This window comes from Pelodiscus sinensis, chromosome 4, assembly GCF_052426305.1.
Source record: "Pelodiscus sinensis isolate ZL-2025 chromosome 4, ASM5242630v1, whole genome shotgun sequence".
NCBI classification, from domain to species: Eukaryota; Metazoa; Chordata; order Testudines; family Trionychidae; genus Pelodiscus; species Pelodiscus sinensis.
In genome coordinates this window covers 111,576,891-111,597,567 of record NC_143055.1, presented here as the reverse complement: position 1 = coordinate 111,597,567, position 20,677 = coordinate 111,576,891, and the positions used below count along the sequence as shown (strand labels likewise).

Genomic DNA, 20,677 nt, shown 5'->3' with positions numbered 1-20,677 from the left:
TAGAATTATTTTTCCTTCTGCTGTGTGAGTTTATCTCTGCTATTGATTTGTTCCAGAGCGGGAAAGAGAGATCATCCATCAGGCAGCACTTCAGCAGACTAAAGAGATGGACCTCAGTGTGGTGCGTCTCATGTTCACAGCCTTCCTCCCGGACAGCACTGGCAGCTTCACAAGAAGGCTTGACCCTGTCATATCAGATGCAATATACGACAGCAGTAAGTACATTTGTCTTTTGGGTCCTTTTTAACAGATGCAGATCTTACTTTTCCTTTCTAGGAATATAGGCCATAGGTATCTCCACATTGGATTAAATCTGAGGTCCAGTTAGTCCCTATCCTGTCTCTGACAGTTTTCCGTGCCAGATGTGTCAGAGGAAAGTGTAAGGACTAGGGCTGTAAACGAGGAGTCAGCTAGTCGCTTCCCTTCCCTTGCTGCCTCTCTTAGGGTATGTCTACACTACAAAGTTAATTCGAACTAATGGACGTTAGTTCGAATTAACTTTCATAGGCGCTACACTAGCGCTCCGCTAGTTCGAACTTAATTCGAACTAGCGGACGCTTAGTTTGAACTAGGTAAACCTCATTTTACGAGGACTAAGCCTAGTTCGAACTTACTAGTTCGAATTAAGGGGTGTGTAGCCCCTTAATTCGAACTAGTGGGAGGCTAGCCTGCTCCAGCTTTCCCTGGTGGCCACTCTGGCCAACACCAGGGAAACTCTATTGCCCCCCTCCCAGCCCCAGACCCCTTAAAGGGGCACGGGCTGGCTACGGTGCCCGTGCCAGGTGCAAGCCTGCCAGCACCCAGCCAGCAGACCCTGCACCTGGCATGGCTCGAGGTGGCCAGCCGATGCCCCCTAGCCGTCCCCCTCTTCCCGGAACCAGGCTGGTGGCTCCCAGGTGCTTGCCCAGGACTGCAAGAGGCGGGCACCCGCCTGGTCCAGTGCAGACATCGTGGACCTTGTCCACGACCTCCGCACTAGGCACAGGAAAGCGGCCATCTAGGGCAGAAGAGCTGCCAGCCTGGCCACCCAGGAGCAGGTTTGCATGAAAATCAAGGTGGTCCACTGAGACCCCCGACCCTGAGCCCTGAGCTTAGAATGGCCGTACTGGGTCAGACCAAAGGTCCATCTAGCCCAGTAGCCTGTCTGCCGACAGCGGCCAACCCTAGGGACCCTGGAGGGGATGGACCAAAGACAGTGACCAAGCCATTTGTCTCATGCCATCCATCTCCAGCCTTCCACAAACTTCAGACAGGGACACCACTCCTACCCCCTGGCTAATACCACTCCATGGACCCAACCTCCATCACTTTATTTCACTTTAAACTCTGTTCTAGTTCTAGCCTTCACAGCCTCCTGCAGCAAAGAGTTCCACAGGTTGACTATTTGTTTTGTGAAGAAGAACTTTCTCTTATTAGTTTGAAGCCTGCTACCCATTCCTTTCCTTTGGTGTCTTCTAGTCCTTCTATTATGGGAACTAATGAAGAACTTTTCTGTATGCACCCTTTCCACCCGGGTATGTCTACACTACCCTCCTAATTCGAAATAGGAGGGTAATGTAGGCATACCGCAATTGCAAATGAAGCCCGGGATTTGAATTTCCCGGGCTTCATTTGCATAAAGCCGGCCGGCACCATTTTTAAATGCTGGCAGTTCAAACCCCGTGCCGCGCGGCTACATGCGGCACGGAATAGCTAGTTCGGATTAGGCTTCTAATCCGAACGAACTAGCTGGACTCCTCATTCCACGAGGAGTATAGCTAGTTCGGATTAGGAAGCCTAATCCGAACTAGCTACTCCGTGCCGCATGTAGCCGCGCGGCTTGGGGTTCGAACTGCCGGCATTTAAAAATGGCGCCGGCCGGCTTTATGCAAATGAAGCCCGGGAAATTCAAATCCCGGGCTTCATTTGCAATTGCGGTATGCCTACATTACCCTCCTATTTCGAATTAGGAGGGTAGTGTAGACATACCCCCCCACTCATGCTTTTGTAGACCTCTATCATATCCCCCCTCCATCTCCTCTTTTCTAAGCTGAAAAGTCCCAGTCTCTTTAGCCTCTCTTCATATGGGACCTGTTCCAAACCCCTCATCATTGTAGTTGCCCTCCCGTCTCCCACCCTCTCTCTTCCCCTCTCCCACCTCCTTTTCCCAGTCTCCCCCAGTTTTGTTCAATAAAGAGAGATTCTATTTTTGAACACAATTGTCCTTTATTTTGTACATCAGGAAGGGGGGCTAGGGAGGGTAAGTGGAAGGAGGTGAGGGAGGAATGGGGTACGCGCCCCCGATGGGGAGGACTGGGCTGGCTCTGCGGGCTTCTGGGGGTGGAAGCTCTCCTGCAGCCCCCCAATTGCCTCCTCTCCCCAGATGGCAGCCTGCAGCAAGTGCAGCCGGGCTGATGGCCGAGTGGTGTGATGTGCCCAGTGTGGGTAGTCCGGGCAATCCAAGCCAGGACTGGTTTGCAAGCGGGGCACCCCTGAGAACTGTCTGTCCGGGGTAGGGGTCAGGTCCCTTTAAGCACAGCCCTCGGCTGGCCTGAGACAGCAGCTCCACGCTCTAAGTCCTCATCTGATGCCCTGCCGGCACTGCTTCCGGCCATCCTTAAGCCCGGTTCAGGGTCCACTCTGTGTGGACATGCTAGTTCGAATTAGCAAAACACTAATTCGAACTAGTTTTTTAGTCTGGCTGCGTTAGTTCGAATTAGCTTAGTTCGAATTAACTAATTCGAACTAAGTTAGTTCGAATTAGCACTGTAGTGTAGACATACCCTTAGAGAGAGACAGCAAGGTGGGGACTCAGGAGCCACTACTGGGGGGAGCCGGCTTAAAAGCCGGTTCTCCCCCCAGCATCAGCTCCATGAGGGCAGGGAAAGGTAGAGGCACAGAGGGAAACAGTGCGAGCGGGGACTGAAGGAGTCTCAGCTCGCGCTGGTTCTGCTGCAATTCTGCTTTTGAAATGTTCAAGAGCCCCCGCAGGGCTCTTGTACAATTCAAAGGCACAGGCGCTGCAGGGAACACGGGGTCAGCCCTGCGGGGCTTCCATTTTTGAACCTTAGCAAGAGCCCAGCAGGGCTCTTGAAACAGTTCAAAGGCGAAGGTGCCCTTATCAACTAATCAAATAGCCAATAGAAATCCCATCAACTATTCGATTAGTTAATTAATCTAAATTTAACATCCCTAAAAGGACCCCACATTATGCTGAGGTGAAAAAAATCTGCTCTTCACATTAGGTGTCACCCTGGTCTCTAGTGGTAAGAGAGTGCCCTAAGCCCTGAAACATGACGTTCAATACAAATCAGATATCAGAAATGGTAACACACCTAAACCTGTAGGGGAACATTTTAGCCTGCCTGGTTACTCAAGTAGCCATTCTTCTACATAGGAATTTCATCAGCCAATTAGAGAGAGAATCTGCAGAACTGGAATTCATCTACCTTTACCGTGGGCTTGAACAAAGACATTAACTGGTTGAAAAAAACAACAAATAGTCTGGTAGCACTTTATAGACTAACAAAACATGTAGATGGTGTTTTGTTAGTCTATAAAGTGCTACCAGACCATTTGTTGTTTTTTTTCTCCTGTAACAGACTAACTTGGCTACTCCCTGAAGCTCATTAACTGGTTGGTGTGTTACAAAGTCAGTTTCTCCTGCCTTTAACATCTGCATTTTCACATGAAAAGGACAAATCTATCTCACTTAAGTAGCCTCATTAATACACAAGGGCTCCTTTTGGGGGGGAGGTAGGAGGCTAGCAGCCACGCACTCGGACACGGCTTGCTTTTCATCCAGTTCCTCAGATATTAAGGGAGTGAGGAGCAACCAGGTGTGAGAGGCACACATGGAATGCAAGTACTTTCCCCTCACTCCCTTAGCTTCCAGGGAATGGGATGAGAATCTAGCCACGTCCCGGAGTGCGTGGCTGCTGTCCCCCTACCCTTGTTAACATGGTACTATAATTGATAGGTACTTATTCTGCAGTTTATGTCTTGGTTTCTGTTATTTCCGCTCGAATTCATCTGATGAAGTGGTTTGACCCACAAAAAACCATCACTCATTATTATTCTTGTTATTCCTATAAATATCTAGTTCCTTTCTGAATCTTGATATGTTCTAGGTCGCGATGAAGTCCTGTGGCAAAGAGTTCCACAATCCAATTGTATATTCTGTGAAAAACCATTTCCCTGCAGTACTTTTGAATTTGCCATTTTATAGTTTGATTGAATGTCTCCTTGTCCTTGAGTTGAGACGGGCAGAACAGATGCTCTTGATCTGTCTGTCTAGAGTATTCATAGAGATGCTTTTATATACTTTTATCATGTCCACTCTGTTCATCTCCTTACTCAGGTAAACATTCCCAATCTTTTCAATCTCTCTCTCTATATAAGAGCTTTCCCCAACCCTTGGATCATTCCCTTTGCCTTTCTCTGAGACTCGTTTAAGTCTGCAATTTTCCTACCTTCTACAAATGACTACCATTTTTACAATACAGGCAGTCCCCGGGTTACGTACAAGATAGGGACTATAGGTTTGTTCTTAAGTTGAATTTGTATGTAAGTCGGAACTGGCTCCAGATTCAGCTGCTGCCACTGAAACTGACCAGGGGCTGACTACAGGAAGCCAGAGGCAGAGTTGCTCTGCCCCCAGCTTCCTGGAATCAGCCTGATCAGTTTCAACAGCTGCTGAATCTGGAGCCTGGGACAGAACAGCTGGGGCGCTGCCCAGTAGGTTCCCACAGGACCAACCCGGCAGCACCCCAGCTGCTCTACCCGAGGCGTCCCGCAACAGAAGCCTGGTCTGCTGGAGTCCCCCCCAGCAGACCAGGGAGACCCGAGCAAAGCCGCCGCCTGGGCGGCTTTGCTCGTAAAGCTGCCCAGGCGGCGGCTTTGCTCGGGTGTCCCTGGTCTGCTGGAGGGGTCCAGCGGCTTTTCTGGACCCCCCCAGCAGACCAGGGGGACAGGAGCAAAGCCGCTCAGGCGGCAGGGGTCCCGCCGCCCGGGCGGCTTTGCTCCCGAGCAAACGAGCAAAGTCGCCCAGGCAGCGGCTTTGCTCGGGTGTCCCTGGTCTGCTGGGGGGGGGTCCAGCGGCTTTGCTGGCCCCCCCAGCAGACCAGGGAGACCGGGAGAAGCTTTTCTCACCCCGGAGGACACGGGTGGCGACCCGCTGCCCTTGAGCTCCGGGGCGAGAAAAGCCCCGTTCATAAGTGCGGATCCGACATAAGTCGGATCTGCGTAAGTCGGGGACTCCCTGTATTCATGCAATAATAATCCAGAAAAAGCATATTCTTGTTTTGCATTATATTACTTGGGTGTTTTTTTTGGGGGGGGGGGAGAATAACAGCCCTCAGCTCTTCATATGGAGGGTGCTGTGACTTGCCAAGTGGTGTCTCTGAGGAATGTTATTGATTTGCTTTAATATCTGTGATAATTCCAATATGCTCTCTTTACGGTAACACACAACTGTATATTAATTCAGTGAGCAGAGGAAAGAGAATAGAGTACAAACACTATATCTCAGTATGCCAAGCCACATTGAAAGGAAGTTGATTTTGCTCTGTGCTTTTTTATTGTTGTTTTTAAGCCTGAGCATCAAAGTTTATCTGCCTTTTGTGGGAAAGGCATACAATGCAATTCTCTGTTGAGGTTTGCCTTTCATCACATTTCTTGTTAGCTAGGATTTTTTTTTCTAATTTTGATGGTTTTTAACCATTGTTATATTTAAGATTATCCTGTCTGCTTTTAACAACCTTTACGTTCATCTTTGGGATGGTTGGGGTGGAGTTTAAAGTTAGAGCAGTGCTGATAGCCAGCACCTCTGTGGCTGAGGGGCCAATGACACCAGGGTACAACGTGAGGGAGGAGGCTATGGGTGTCCTGGCCCCGTGAAGCAGAGATGCCCCCCTGGCCAGGACTACAAAGAGAGCGGGCCCTTGACCACAGGGTGCTGCTAAACATTTGCTGCCAGAGCACCACTCCCACACTCCTTGCTGGCGAGCTAACAGTTGTGACAATGGAGCTGCACAGCTACCAGGCAGGGACACCCAGTACCTGCAGGCATGCCGACTGTTGGAAAAAATGTGTTGGCATTCATTTCATTGGGTCAGCCAAAATTAATGTTTACTGACAATTTTGGATTAAAACCAAACTCCGACAAACTTATTTTTAGCCTCAAGCTGTCAGTAGTGTCAATACTGCTGTCGGCAGAATAACATCTTATTTCAACTCATCCCTGTTGACAGAAGCCCCCAATGCCTCCAATTTAAAGATTGTGAGAATGGACAGGACAGCAGGCTGTGTAACAGGAGGAGAGGAGATTTACCTTCTTTGTGACAAGGTTCAAAAAGGTAAGAGTCCCAAATAGTCTGAAGTTCTGAGTCGGCCCATTTGGTTGGGATTATAAAGTAGCTTTGTTATGTGTCTCTTGTGGTGCATGTTTAAAGCCTACAGGGGTGGCCTAGCATTCAAGGTACTGTGCCACCAGTGCCTCCATTAACTTCAGCAGGAATTGTGAGTTCTCAGCATTGCTGAAAATCAGCCAAGCTGTGATTAGGCCTTCTAGGGTCAGACCTGCCAGCATAGGGGCAAATGGGGTGACACAAAAGGGCCTGGAGCTCCCAACTGTTGCTTCTGCACTGGCAGCTGGAGCCCTGGGGCCCTTTAAAATGCTGCTGAAGCCCTGGATGACACACTCTGAGCAGCACCGAGGGTTGCCTGGGGAGAAGTGTGGTGCTGTCCCAGTGATGCTAAGGGCTGCCTAGCCCTAGCTCCAGCCTCTCCCCTTCTGCCCAAGTCTCTGCTCCATCCTGGGTCACAGAGCAGAGTCATCCCCCCCCCCCCCAAATGCCTTGCCCAGGAGCCTGGCGAGGCTGTCGGCCCTGCTGACCAAGGAGAAACAGCCCATCCACAAGTAAGCAGAATGTATATGGGGAACAGCCTGGAAAGTTGGGGGAAAGAAACTCACCAGTTCCCTCTCCCCCAGCCAGGAGACAGTGACCAAGACACTGCCCTAGCCCCTCTGAAGTTTCTGTTCCAGCCCCTAGACTGCCAGGGTTTGTGAACACTGCATCTGTGCAATCGTGGGCCCCATGCTCACACCCCTATGGTGCCCCCAACCCCTCGTGTAATGTAGTGGAAGCTGCAGGTGCTCAGCACTGCCAATAATCAGGCCGTATAAATCAAGTTCTGTAAATATGGATTTGGATGCCTAGTTTAAGATGCTCAAATTGAAACATATTATACTTTGCAATATCCTGGTTTCCTTTTCATGGACACAAGCAAACAGAAAAGAAAAGGGGGGGGGGGCTTGGAGAGCTGTAGAGGACCCACAGATCTACTTTCTCTATACAACAGTATTCAAGGTTCTCAACGGGACTGTAGAGTTAAACCGTTCTGTTATTCCCCACTTCAGCAGCAAAGGGTGCGGAAGAAGACAGTATACCGTGTAGTTGTGTAGGGAAGAGAGAAACTGGTAGAGTATGGGGATATAGTTTTTCCCCCCTCCTTAATACTATAAATCCACGGCCTTTCCAGGAGATAAAGTAAAATGTATTTTTTTTTAAAAAGTGTGAGTAAATGGAAACTCCAAAGTGGGGTTTCCCCTGACTATCACTTTCTGAAACCCCTGTGCCTTGGGAAAATGAAATGCACACAGCAGGTGGGCTGGAAGGAGTGTTTAATATAAATGCTGTCACTTTTGGAATCAGAAGCTTGCATCCCACCTACCCTCTGGCCCCTTTCCATTTGCTTAAGAAGATGAAAAACTTCCTTGCCATTAGTAAAAGACGGAAAATGGGCTGAGAAAAAAGTCCTCACGGTGGCCTGTTTTCCCCACCTCTCCAAAGAGCTCTATGCAGGGAGCTACCAGCCCAACAGAAACAGCTCTACCCCTCACTCTGCTTTGTAAAGGGGGAAGGAAATGCACTGTGCGAGAGCACTTAGCTCAGGACTGCTGTAGGAAGCAGCTGGCATCACTCTTAGTGGTAGCTGAGAAGTAGCTTTTCACCAGCAATAAATAGAACTTTTGAACAGTTCAAAATTTCATTCAGATTTCAAAACTGAAGACTGTTGGGAAGGGGGACCTATATCTCACACCATATGTTCTCCCGTCCTTACAATTATTCTGTATTGAGGTACTGAATTCATTCTGCTTAACCATAGAACAGAAAGAAGCAGTGAGCCTGATTCTCCACTCGCAGCTGGTTAAACCAAGAGTAACTCCACTGAAGTCACAAGAATTTACGTCCGTGTAAAACTGGTTGAAATAACATCAAGACTGGACCCTCAAATAATAGTTATATACATATTCCTAAAATTTAACATATTTGAGAGGGGAACATTCATGATGTTTAATGTAGTCTTCTAAATGTAACACATTAGGACAGAAAACAAATACTGTGTGAAATTCAGCATTAGCGAGAATTATTTTCTTTTCCCAAAATATTTTATTGTTTACTGGATATAGCATGAATTAGTGCTGGGAAAAATATAATCTGCCCAAATCCACTTTTAGAATTTCCATCCCCACTATTTTTTTTATTAGAAACTGATTTCACCAAAAGCTTTTGGAAAAACCCTAAAGAAATTAACTCTCTTGCACTGTTCTCAGATGATATTCAAATTCGTTTTTATGAAGAGGATGAAAATGGTGGTCTGTGGGAAGGCTTTGGAGATTTTTCTCCAACAGATGTACATAGGCAGGTAAGTGACCAATCAGATGTTATTTGTTAATGACCTCTGCATCCTTTAGCTAGGAGGTCCCCATTTGAACGGTAGCGAAAAGCTCTATATCCCAATAGAGTAAAACTCCAATTGTCCGGCATCCAGATAGTCTGGCACCAACTGGAACCCAGAAGTGCTCCGGCCAGCTGGACATTTTAGAGCTGCACCGCGCTGCTTCCCCAAGTCCGCCGCTGCCTCAGCTGAAACTGACAAGCGGCAGCCTTGGGGAAGCTGCAGAGCAGAGCAGCTGGGGTGCTGCCAGGTTGGTCCTGCAGCACCGCCCCTCACCTCCCTACTCGGGGATAACTACTGCAGTCTGGTGGGTGAAAAGCCCACTCCGCTCTCCTCCCCTCCCAGAAACTCTAGGCAGCGGCGCGGGGCTTCCCCCGCCTTCCTGCAAAATGGCAGAGAGTTCGCCCCTCGCTGCGCCATTCCCCGCCCACCCCCTGGATGCAGCGCAGGTCCGGCAAACCCATCACAGCCCCCTGCCAGAGTACCTTCCAATACACTGGCATATCCAATAATCCGGCACCACGTTGGTCCCAAAAGTGCTGGATTATCTGAAGTCTACTGTACTAATCTTCGCAGTCACCACCTTACCCCTGTTACTTCATAAAAATAAATATGGCCTGGATTTATTGTCAACTCTAAATCATAGTGCTGATGAAAGTTCAAAACACACTAAAAGGAAATTCGAAAAGTAAGGTGTGAATGTCATGGTAAGAGAGATGTAGGGCACATGTATAGAAAAATAATGCAGGGTAAAATGTCTTCAGTGCTCCTACAAGAATACTAAGGATACTATGGAAAAATGATAAAGCAAGAGAGAAAAGTACAATACCTACATATATTATGTATTCATGTATCATGTGACAATTCAGCATTTTTAAAGGGCTTTTAAAAGTATTTAGCTCCAACTAGAAGAGAACAATAAAACAGGAATTTGTAGTTGGGTTAGCCTTCATCCAGGTGAGATTTTTCTCAGTTGTAACTAAAATCCCCCAAAATACAAAAAGTTAGATGTAAAGTAATATCTTATTTCAGAAAACTCTATTCCTGACAACTTGCTAATCAATGTTTTTCAGTTTGCTATTGTATTCAAAACCCCCAAGTATAGAGATGTCAATATCACAAAACCAGCATCTGTGTTTGTCCAGCTACGGCGGAAATCTGATCTGGAAACAAGTGAGCCAAAGCCGTTTCTGTACTACCCAGAAATCAAAGGTAATTCATTCAACCTCTTCTATGCATTACAAAGGGGAAATATCCTGTTTGCGAAACAGCAAAATCCTCATGTATTTATCCTTGCTCCTTGGTTTTTACCTCTAGAAAAGACTATATTTCACTTCTTATATTGGGCACAACTACTGGAAAAATTTGTCAGGGCAAGATGTGTCTACATAGATGTGTTATGTTGGGCTGTTGTTCAATAAACACACAGGTGCCCACAGGGTATTAGGACCAACAGGTATACATGGAATGTGTATGTGCAGTAGGTGGTGCTTTCTCCTCCCCCACATCACTTCTGAAACAATAGTAGAGGTTATTGTGCTATAGGTGCTGTCTTTCAGATGAAACACAAAACCAGAATCCTGATTAGAGCTGGTGAGAAATTAGAAAATGTATTTTGCATTTCTCTTTGACTTAAATGTTAGGAATATTCTGACCAGCTCTAGTCCTGACCACTTGTGTTCATCAATTGGCACTTGTTGTGAGAGGAAGGGTGGTGTGATGGAGGGGAGAGGTTTCCATGACAATATTATAAATCATTTAGGGGAAGTGTAAAAGTTGGACTCAGACCTGATTATTATGTTGTTCAAAGTCAGGAAGCTTACCCAGTGGATCAATCCTTTTTTTTTTTTAGGAATTGCATGCTATGAATTAGTCTGACTGAATTATAAGGTTGTTCTTAATGTTCATGTTAGCATTAATAATAAATAGTAATGAAATATTTACATTATGGCACAGCTCAAAGCACATGAGTAGTCTCATTGAGATCAGTGTCCACTCATGCGCTTTAAAGCATATATACAAGTATATGCGGGATTGAGGATTTAGCTCATGAGCAGAGATAAGTGGCAAGACAGACATGTGGGTTATTTATGGCTTGTTATAATTAGCCACAAAAAGTTATGTTGGGTAAGAAATTTCTGTGTTCGCAGATGGATATTTGAAATCAGGTGAACTCTCTCTGTTTGGCTTCCAAGATCTCTTTTCCCAAATTCTAGAGAGACATTTTATGCTGCTTTATATTTAGCCCACCAATTCTGTGTCTGACTTTTTTTTGGTTTTTAGAGAGATAAAAATAATTGATTGAGGATTTCTATAAATGTCTTTTCATAAACTCTGCCCAACATATTTAGGACATGGCATTCAAGGATGTGTATTCTAGAAGCTGTACTGTGCTATTTCCCTATTGAATAGGGCTGACATGAGCTCAGAAATGTGCGAGAGTTTGTTTTTGTTTTGTTTCCTGGGTCAGATGCATTAACTCAGTTTTTGAGTTTTCTCTCTTCCTGGGTGTGAGTATATTTGATGCATGTACACTTACCTACATGCTACATCTTTAAATTATGGTTTCTTATATAGACTATTGATTACGTTGTTCCATATGTTCGATGTCTGGGTTTGATACGTTGATTGATACTGTTCTGCATGTAGCTTCCTTCTCACGTTTGGCATATGCTTATGAGGAATTATTATGTTGTTTGTGGGGGAATATTTTGTTCTTTCCTCAACAGTGTTGCTGGGCATCGTCTACTAGAATTTTGTCACTTCTCAATAGCTCTCCTTTCCATGACTGTTTCATTTTCTGTATGTTATGTTTAGGCTGTTGGGTTTTTTAGGGATTTTTTGATGGAGCTAGGGCACTGTGTTGTACCTTTATTTGTTGTACTTTGTATAAGGGTGGTTCTCTTGCTACTGACCTGCATGGCTCTTTTATGTCTTGCTGTAAACTCATTTTTCATTCTGGCCTTTCTGCCACTAAAGCATGCTTCATTTCAGTGGAGCTCTGATTCAAAGGTGTTGAGTAATCCCATTCCCAAATGGGTCTTTTTCTAGAATGCATATGTTTGATAGAGAAAATTGCCCTTTGTTCCCAATGGGCAAAATTTACAAAACCATTTATGTGACTTAGGAGTCTAAGTCCCATTTTCAAAAGTGATGTAGACACTTACATGTCTTTGCCATGTTCTGTCTCAGTCATCTTAATTTGGGTATTGTAGCACCAGATGCACTACTAGAAAAGCCATATGGATCCATGTGCGTGACTGTCTTTGATTCTCTGCTTTCTGAGAATGTTGCTTGGTTTGTCGCTTTCTTGAATATGTCACCAATTCTTGCTGTACAAAAGTGATCTGTTGTTTGGACCTGAAAAAGTTTACCCTACTTACAGCACTTCTGATTTCCCATTAAACTATTGTTTTTTAGAAATACATTCAGTACCAGTGCTCTTTCCTGTCCCCAGCTGGTGACAGATTTGACTCATCCTCTCCTTTTTGCTGTTTCTCACCCCAAAACACAGATAAAGAGGAAGTTCAGAGGAAGCGACAAAAGCTCATGCCTAATTTTTCTGATGGTTATGGTGGAGGCAGTGGAGCCGGAGGTGGAGGGGGTGGAATGTATGGAGGAGGAGGAAGTGGTGCTGGTTCAGGTAAAGAGAAAATATTTTTGATCTGAAGCATAAGCTTTAAACTTTGACGTGTGTGGTTCGTTCCCCTAGACCAGGGGTGGGGAACCTTTTTTCTATCAAGCTCACTAACCCACAGAAAAAAATCAGTCGTAGACCACTCATAGCTCCGACGGCAGGGAGGCGGCTTGGGACTTCCCCTGGGCTCTGGAGTGGGGCCAGAAATGGGGGGTTTAGAGTGAGGGAGGAGGCTCTGACATGGGGCAGGAGAATAGGGTGCAGAGTCTGGGAGAGAGTTTGGCTGTGGAAGCAGGCTCAGGGCAGGGGGTTGGGAGTGCAGGAGGGGCTTATGGCTGGAGCAGCGGTTTTGGGTGGTGGTGCAGGCTCTGGGATGGAGTTAGGGTGTGGGAGGCAGTTCCCACTTGGGTAGGGGGGCTTGGGCTAGAGGTGCATGACCTGGAAGGGTGTTGGGGCACAGGAGGGGGCTCAGGGCTCTGGTGGGGGTTGAGGTATGGGAACGGTGAGGGGAACAGGTTCTGATCAGGCGCCACTTACCTCAGACTGCTTCCTGTTGGTGCCGCAGCAGAGCTAAGGCAGTCTCCCCGCTGTCCTGCCCCCGCCCCCACGTACCTCCTGGATGCTGCCACGACGTGACCAGGCAACTGCACGGGGTGTGCTGCTCCCACCTACAGGTGCTGTCCCCACAGCTCCCATTGGCCATGGGACACTCAGAGACTTAGGGCTTCCCTGATCCTCCATCCCTGTGCCTAGGAGCTGTGGGGGCAGACAAGTAGTCTCTCCCCAAAGCTTCTCTGTTGCCCCCTGTGACAGGCAAGCAGGTGCTCGTAGTTCCAGGCTTGCGAAGGTGTCATTGAGGCTCTCTGCACAGAGGCTTGCCAATGGACAAGAGTAAATTAAGCAGGGGGACAGATTTGGCCCACGGGCCAGCAGTTCCCCACCCCAGTCTAAAGCATGGGATCAGAATAAAAATCCATAACAACTACACTAATTACTATCATTTGGGCAGCATGCCAAGCCCTTTGTTGAGCAGTAGAAGTGGTATGCTTCCTCATCAATTCTGAGAACTGCAGAGGTGGAGGATGCTGCTTAGTCACGCATTTAGACTCTCCGTTTATTATCATAGGGCGGAGAGGTTGGACTTTCATCCGGAACATGTTATTTTAGCCGGGTGGAAAATCCAAAGACAAATTTCTAGGATCTGCAAATGAAATAGAGCCTTTGGCTGAGCATTGGATTTTCATGATATTGCTTGGTTTTATGCTGAAGAATAATTCCAGTTCTTCTTTTTTCCTTTTGCATTGCTGTTGTTTCTAGGGTATGGATACCCCTCCTATGGGTATTCGTCTTATGGAGGAATGCCTTTCCACCCAGGCACCACGAAGTCTAGTGCTGGAATGAAACATGGTAAGAAACAAAATACAGGCAGTCCCCGACTTACGCGGATCCGACTTATGTCGGATCCGCACTTACGAACGGGGCTTTTCTCACCCCGGAGCTCACGGGCGGCGGATCGCCACCCATGTCCTCCGGAGCGAGAAAAGCTTCTCCCGGTCTCCCTGGTCTGCTGGGAGGGTCCAGCGAAGCCGCTGGACCCCCCCAGAAGACCAGAGGGACAGGAGCAAAGCCGCCCAGGCGGCAGGGGTCCCGTCGCCTGGGCGGCTTTGCTCCCGGGCAAACGAGCAAAGCCGCCCAGGCGGCGGCTTTGTTCGGGTGTCCCTGGTCTGCTGGGGGGGGGGTCCAGCGGCTTGCTGGACCCCCCCAGCAGACCAGGGAGACAGGATCAAAGCCGCACAGGCGGCATCCCGCCTGTGCGGCTTTGCTCGGGTCTCCCTGGTCTGCTGGGGGGGGAGGAGGCGCAGCTAGTGCGCCCTCCCTCCTCCCCCCAGCAGACCAGGCTTTTGTTGCGGGACGCCTCGGGTAGAGCAGCTGGGGTGCTGCCGGGTTGGTCCTGTGGGAACCTACCGGGCAGCGCCCCAGCTGTTCTGTCCCAGGCTCCAGATTCAGCAGCTGTTGAAACTGATCAGGCTGATTCCAGGAAGCTGGGGGTAGAGCAACTCTGCCTCGGGCTTCCTGTAGTCAGCCCCTGGTCAGTTTCAGTGGCAGCAGCTGAATCTGGAGCCAGTTCCAAATTACATACAAATTCAACTTAAGAACAAACCTACAGTCCCTATCTTGTACGTAACCCAGGGACTGCCTGTAGCCAGATTCCAACAATAATCTTTAGTTTACCATTTTGCTTCACTAATCAGTAACTTATGTTAATGGCTACCAAAGCAATGATGCTTGGTCACTCCAAACTGGACTCAGACAGGATTAAAATGTGTGTGTAAATACTCACATGTGTTTACAGTGATCATTAAATGTCAGCCTTAGCCAACAAAACACCTCACTGCTGTCCCAAATACTACGGTTACCCCTAGGATTAGAACAGGCAATAATTAGATTGGCAAATGCCGACATTTTAATGGCCAAAAATATATGCTCTTGACTGGAGTTGATGTTTATAAGCAGCCAAAAGTTTTCCCCAGGACCTGAGAATTGGCCAATGAACTGTGGTGTTTGTCTTTATTGGCCTGGAGAGGCCACTTTAGTAACCTCGGGAGAACTCATTTTCCCTGAAAATGAAAAATTCCAGGCTTCAGAAAAACTGTGTGGGGTGATATCACATGACATGAATATTAAATGAGTACACATCAAGCACGAGACATGTTTGTACATGTAGTAAGCCCAAGCTGTGGGGTAGATGGTGTTCAAAGTAACAGCACCTCAGAGAGAGCACTGGGAAGCACCCTATTTCTGTGAATAAATGCCTCACAGTTAGGGCTGTAAACTTTCTCATTTAAAATATTAACGAGTTAATTGGCTGGGGGGGCTGCTCCGGCTGGGCGCTGGTTTGCTAGTTAGCCTAAACAGCATGGCGGTAAGGTAGTGCTTATTGGGTAACTGGTTAGCCCTTTACGTCTCTACTTGCAGCAGTGCCTTATTGATCTGGGGCAAGAGTGATCTACAGCAGCCCTTTTAAAAGTTACTGCATGGTCCCTGCCCCTTCTCCTCTCCTTTCTAGTGAGTTGGTCCCAGCTGTGCTTTCCTTCTCCTATTGTCTGGCAACATCTGTGGGATAAATTCTACTATCAGTTATACCAGTGTCAATCTGGAATGATTATATTGGCTTTGGTGGCAATACTGCAGACGTGTAACATTGCAACTAAGATCAGAATTCATTCCGATGTTTGTTCAGAAAATAAGTTTATTTAATTTTATCCTTTAATATGAGGGTTGGTAAAGTGAACATGTTAAATAACTTCAGAAAGAGTTACGTTTCCATATGTTTCTCTCTGGGTAGTGAACTTGAGTGTAGTGACTCTATAGCATTTAATGATACAGGAACTGATCCAGTGCAGAGTAAAGTAATTCGGCATCTTTCCTTTGATTTCATGAGGGTGTGAATGAGACCCACAAAATATTATCATTTGTACAAAACAATCATGATATCCAAAGTCTCATGCTTTTCATTGATGTTTTTTAGGAATTTCAGACAATACTACTGAACAGGGTGAGGAAAGCTGCAATAAACAGGACAACAAACCAGATGTGAAACACAACCAAAAAGTGGAAATCCCAGAGAGAAGTAACTCCAGAGTTTGTGGTGGTGATAATAAGGAGGAGGCATGTACAGCTGGAGTAGCGGAAGCAGATTGCAGGTTACTGGGTAAGTGTAGAAGTCGGGGCATGTCTACATATTTCGAAATAACAAGGCGAGTGTCCACACTACCAGGCCTGTTGTTTTGAAATAAAAACTCCTGCTTATGAAGAGGAATAATTTTATTTTGAAATAATTATTTCTGGAGTTTTTATTTTGAAATAACTTATTTCAAAATAACCTGGTAGTGTAGACATAACCTCAGTTTATGTAGGGCCATTCATAGAGTCCGTCTCTTATATGGAAGAAGCCTGTGTCAAGGACTGGAAGAGTCACAAGTTCCCTCTCACAGTTTCCATCTTTGCAGGGATGGAAGAGTTAACATTTGTTCCTACTTAGAAATGTTAGAAGATCAGCCTTCTAAACCTGGCATCTCCCACGATCCATGTATGTCCATGCCATCTATTAGAAAGCCCTTGTGCTTTTGCACTGCCTCCTAGTGCCTGAGATCCCATTGAAGTTAATAGTGTTACACAAGATGTAAATCAGCAAAAAGTTTGGTCCTTTATACTTAACAGGTTTCATTATGTGTGTGGAAAGGTGGTGTTTCCAAGTATGCAATTTTTGCAAATTACATGCAAATCTATTTCCAAATTGCACGCAAAGCATGTTATTAAATATTAAATTTTAATATAAACTTCATCCATTGCCAAATAAAGAATAAAATTAAACAATCAAATCAGCATTGCTTCACAGTTTAAGTATACAAAACAGAAAAGAGAGAAGGAATGTTTGAAGGAAGTCTTTTTGTACAAGGATATTAACCCTCTGGAGATTATAAATGTAGCTTCCTTTTCCCTGTCAAGCTTCCTTTTGCTGACAGTCAGATCAGTCCATGTTATGAGGGTTAGCTAGTCAGATTTTTAGAGGTCTTGAGTGCTCAGAACTCCCATCCAAGTCAACAGCTTTCAAAACCAGGCCATGTGTATCTTGTATCATTCCCCAAAGACATGCTGTAAGTCAAGGGTGGGCAAACAGGCCTCCGTGGGCCAAATCTGGCCCGCCAAGCAGGTGGATCCGGCCCGCAGAGGCCCTGCTGCTCTCCTGCCCCCAAGCCAATTAGAGTCTGGGGGCGGGGGAGCAGGGAAGCCTTCTCCGCTCTTCCCCCGCCCTGCGAGCAGCCTTAATTGGCGGGGGGGCACGCGAAGCCTCCTCCCGCCCTGGGGCAGAACAAAGAAGGTTTCGGGTGCTCCCCCGCCCCCAGGCTTTAATTGGAAGCCCCGCACGCTGCTTGCAGGGGTGGGGGGAGAGCGGAGGAGGCTTCGTGTGCTCCCCCACCCCCAGGCCAATCAGGGTCTGGGGGCGGGGGGAGCTGCGTGAAGCTTCCTTCGCCCTGACCCAGTAAGCGAGTAGCCCACTGCACTTCAGAGTGCTCCTCGCAGGGCGGGAGGAGGCTTTGGGTGCTTCCCTGCCCCCAGGCCCTGATTGGCTGATTGGCGTGAGGGAGCGTGCCAAGCCTCTTCCAGGACATGAGTGCCTATTGGGAAGGGTGGGCAATCGTGGTCTGGGGACGGGGTAGCCCTGCCCCTTCCTGTTTAGGCCCCGCCCCTTCCAAGGTGGCCCAGGGCTACTTCAAAAAAATTTTAAGTGGCCCCCCACGCAAAAATTATTTCCCACCCCTGCTTCAAGTTGTTATAACAGAGAAGGAGCTTGCTTTTCTGTCCCACATATAATGTGATAGTGTATCTCTTTCGTACAGAATGCTCTTCCTTTATGGAGAAAGGGCCATGGTATGTTGCATGCTGGTTTCATTATGTGTCATTTACGATAACAATTAGACATCGGATTGAGAAAACAAGTTCATACAGTAATAAGTTTTCAGTATTGAAGCCTTTCGTAAGTGGATTCTTGGCACTTTAGAGATCATGTGGTGCCCTAGAGAGAAATTGCTCCTTGTTGTCTCTGAGAGTCAACATCTGGATTAGTTCAGGAAATAAAACTAGTAATTGATGGGTATGCACTTGTATAAGGGAGCATTGTTGTTGTCTTTCCGCTGTTTCCAAAGATAGGAGGGGCTTTGATTGTGGTGTCTAGTGGTTGAGTAATAAACAGCACATCAGGAAGCTGACTGTTACTTATTTATCAATTACCCAGGAAAAAAAGTAAAGAAACAGGGACACCAATTTGTGTGAAGACTTATATACAGAAGAATTGGGTCTGTTAAGTGCACTCAATCAACGGCTAATGTAATCTGAACAGTTTTGACAACAGGGCTTAGGGGAAATGTATCTTTTCTTATTCCAGTGACAAAATAGTAGGTCTATACCCAAATAGAGTTCATTATGACAAACCAGTGAGATTCAGTATCCTGTTTATACAAAAATCTGGAACAAAAGAGATAGTGTTGCTTATGGTGTCCTATCTAGACATACATTTTGGCTACGTCTATACTGCACTTTGTTGCGCAAGAAGATATGCAAATGAGGCACGGGGATGAATATTGCTGTGCCTAATATGCATACCTAATGAGCCGCCATTTTGCGGAAGAGGGTTTTGCGCAAGGAGCTCTCTACATTGCTCCTTCTTGCGCAAAAAACTCCTCTTGCGCAGGAGCCGTTCTTCCTGAAAATAAACGGTAGAACGGCTCCTGCGCAAGAGGAGTTTTTTGTGCAAGAAGGAGCAATGTAGGCAGCTCCTTCTTGCTCAAAGCTCCTTTCCACAAAAATGGCAGCTCATTAGGTATGCAAATGAGGTGTGACAGTATTCATTCCTGTGCCTCATTTGCATATCTTCTTGCATAACAATGCACAGTATAGACATAGCCTTTGTGTGTTGATTGCATTAGTGTTAGTTACTAAAGCTTTATCTAAACTTGAAAGTTTCAAGTACAGCCACTGCATGAGCACTGGAAAATATCTCTCTAGCACTCTAAGGCTACATCTAGACGAAGAGAGCTTCCGAAAAAAATCTTCCGAAAGAGAGTGTTCACACTGTAAAAGTGCATCAAAAAAGTGATCTGTTTTTTCGAAAGAGAGCATCCAGACTGAATGGACAGTCTCTCACATATAAGCTGTGATTGCTGTGGATGGAATGGCCACCAGGACACCTGTGCTTTTTCCTCTTCTTCCACTCTCTCTTCCCCGTCCACACATGCCTTTTTGCCAAAGAGCTCTTTCGCAAAAAGGCTTCTTCCTCATAGAATGAGGATTACCGCTACCAAGAAAAACCCTCTCTTCTTTCAATTTTCTTGTGGAAGAACACAATTGCAGTGTGGACGTTCCTCAAGTTTTGTCAGAAAAATCGCCATTTTTCTGACAAAACCACAAGCGGAGTAGATAACTGCGCTTGGAGTGCCACTCCCAGCACTGTAGCCTGGTTCACACTGGTGCTTTACAGCTCTGTAACTTGCTGTTCTCGGTGGGGCGGGGAATGTTTTTTCACACCCTTGAGCCAGAAAGTTACAGCACGGTAAAATGCCAGTGTAGACTTAACTTAAATCTGTTATTTAGTGCTGAGCAGTAGTAATCAGTTATAAGTGACAAACTTATCATGTGTCTATAGTAGTGGTTCTGAAACTTTTTAGCCTGTCACCTACCTGGCTCAATGCAAACCTTTCTGCGGACTATCATTTGCTAATGGAAACTCACAGTTAATTGCACAATTACACCCGAGCCATTTTGCTAGTGCTGTAGCTAGGGAGACTGGTTTAATTTAACCAGAAGGAAGGAAATATTAATTTAAATCATTAAACAAATTAAGTGCTTTCACTTTCTCATGTTTATCAAACTTCCTTTTAAATAAAGTAAAATATTAATTTATGTCCCACACAAAGGGGTTCAATTTTTTCTTTATGGCAGGGGTGGGGAACCTTTTTTGTGTCAGGGGCCACTGACCCACAGAAAAATCAGTTGGGGACCACACAAGTGAGAAGCAAAATATCCCCTCCCAGAACCCCCAACCCTCACTGATGTGGCCCCCAGCTGAGACTCCTCTGGCACTCCAGCCCCATGGGGCAAGGGGGAGGACTGAGGTTCAGAGCTTCTCATAGGCCAGATTTACTTTTCAGGGGTTCCAGGCTAAGTGGATTTTGTGGACTCCCCTAGGCTTTGGGTGGGTACCAAAATGAGGGGTTCATTGTGCTGGCTGGGGCTGCCAACATGCGGGATGGGGTTGGGGGGTGCAAGATCTGGGCAGGAGGTGGGATGTAGGAAGGGGTGAGGGTGCAAGGTTTGGTTTGGAGGTAGGGTACAGGAGCCATTCCACTCCCAGGCATCCTGTCCCAGGCATGGCTTCCTGCTGCTCCCATTTGCCGGATTCCGACCAATGGGAGCAGCAGGGAAAGCCTCCTGGCAGCACATCCATGCAATGCTGTTCCCGCAGCCGAGGACGGGGCAGCATGCAGAGCCTCTTATGGCTCTCCTTCTTCCGTACGAGCCATATCGTGCAGTAAGGCTCAGGGCTTTCTCCCCTCCCTCCCCCCAGCAGGAAGCTGACGCTAGTGCTCCAGTGTTGTGGGGGAGGAGGGTGCAAGCTGGAGTGTCAGCTCCCCACTACAAGGGGGCAGGCTGAGCTTGAGCCACAGGCCACCTGGAAGGGACCATAATTCCAGAATCACTGGCCTACAGGAGCCACTGTCCTCTGCTGAATAGAACGTGAGCCTGACTGGGGTATAATTA

The 20,677-nt window shown here is 46.9% G+C and overlaps 1 protein-coding gene across 1 annotated transcript in view; it reads left to right on the top strand.

Annotated features, from left to right (window-relative positions):
- The window catches only part of NFKB1 (nuclear factor kappa B subunit 1), a 100,324-nt gene that overhangs the window by 48,738 nt on the left and 30,909 nt on the right, over positions 1-20,677 (top strand). Inside the window, 7 exon segments of the mRNA XM_089778052.1 lie at positions 57-215; positions 6,231-6,335; positions 8,597-8,688; positions 9,795-9,933; positions 12,236-12,364; positions 13,676-13,765; positions 15,888-16,070. Coding sequence (XP_089634178.1) covers positions 57-215; positions 6,231-6,335; positions 8,597-8,688; positions 9,795-9,933; positions 12,236-12,364; positions 13,676-13,765; positions 15,888-16,070 — 897 coding nt within the window.